The sequence below is a fragment of the Cebus imitator genome, unplaced genomic scaffold, assembly GCF_001604975.1.
Source record: "Cebus imitator isolate Cc_AM_T3 unplaced genomic scaffold, Cebus_imitator-1.0 Scaffold183, whole genome shotgun sequence".
In the NCBI taxonomy this organism is placed as follows: Eukaryota; Metazoa; Chordata; class Mammalia; order Primates; family Cebidae; genus Cebus; species Cebus imitator.
Window position 1 is genome coordinate 3,763,017 of NW_016107498.1, and position 1,280 is coordinate 3,764,296.

The window sequence follows — 1,280 nt, forward strand, 5'->3', positions numbered from 1 at the left end:
GGCTCACCGCAACCTCTGCCTCCTGAGTTCAAGCAATTCTCCTGTCTCAGCCTCCCCAGTAGCTGGGATTACAGGCGCCCACCACCACACCTGGCTAATTTTTGTATTTTTAGTAGAGACAGAAAATATACATGTTAGCATTCAAAGCCCAGTGCAAAATAAAACACCTTAGTAAACATCTACAATCACTGAGATCTGTTACTTGATTTTCATACTAAGTATTACACATCATTGGGGGTCAAAAAGTCAGCAGCCCTGGCAAATGTACTCAACCCTTTTGTCCTTTAGTCTCACCTGAAAAGTGCATATACCAGCGTAGCAATCAAAGCGAAACTAACCACAACTGCCACAAGTACTTGGTCGCTTACTCCTTCTATAACTGAATCATCATCCAGTTTCAAACTTTGAACTTCACCTTGATATTTGGCCATTCCAGGTCTAAAATAAGAAACAAGACAAGAGTTACAAATACACAGTGAAAATGAACTATACTAATCAAGGAAATGTAAATATAACTAACTTCTAATATATTTAGTTTTTGATAGCTCTTACTGAAGGTAGGCTGCAATTAAGTACAACTGCAGTGGGGATTCCCCAGTACTTAGTTCTTAAAAATTTGCCAGACACATTATTTTGGGGAGTACAAAATACTATTTTTTTTTTTTGAGACAGTTTTACTCTTGTTGCCCAGGTGGCACGATCTTGGCTCACTGCAACCTCTGCCTCCTGGCTTCAAACTATTCTGCTTCAGCCTCCCAATTAGCTGGAATTACAGGTATGTGCCACCACAACTGGCTAATTTTGTATTTTTAGTAGAGCCGGGGTTTCTCCATGTTGGTAAGGCTGGTCTCGAGCTCCCTACTTCAGGTGATCTGCCCACCTCAGCCCTTCCAGTGTTGGGATTACTGGTGTGAGCCACCACGCCCGACCTCATTTATGTATTTTTTTAAAATATCTTTTCTTCTTAAAGCTTAACCCCTTTTAGAAACAATCCATTCTTAGGCCAGGCGCAGTGGCTCATGCCTGTAATCTCCGCACTTTGGGAGGCTGAGGCGGGTGGATCACCTGAGGTTGGGAGTTTGAGACCAGCCTGGCCAACATAGTGAAAGCCTGTTTCTACTAAAAATACAAAAATTAGCCAGGTTACGTGTGCCTGTATCTCAGCTACTCTGGAGGCTGAGGCAGGAGAATTGCTTGAACCTGGGAGGGAGAGGTTGCAGCGAGGCGCAGATAGCGCCACTGCACTCCAGCTTGGGAGACAGAGCAAGACCCTGTTTCCA

General features: G+C 43.8%; 1 protein-coding gene across 4 annotated transcripts in view; it reads right to left on the minus strand.

Moving 5' to 3' along the window:
• The window catches only part of RNF170 (ring finger protein 170), a 47,023-nt gene that overhangs the window by 37,833 nt on the left and 7,910 nt on the right, over positions 1-1,280 (minus strand). For 3 of the 4 annotated variants that reach the window (XM_017545973.1, XM_037744766.1, XM_037744765.1), the window contains exon 2: positions 295-438. In XM_017545973.1, coding sequence (XP_017401462.1) covers positions 295-431 — 137 coding nt within the window. In that variant the 5' untranslated portion in view covers positions 432-438. Of the gene's footprint in view, positions 1-294; positions 439-1,280 lie in introns of those variants that run through there. The other variant, XM_017545974.2, reaches the window with a different exon arrangement.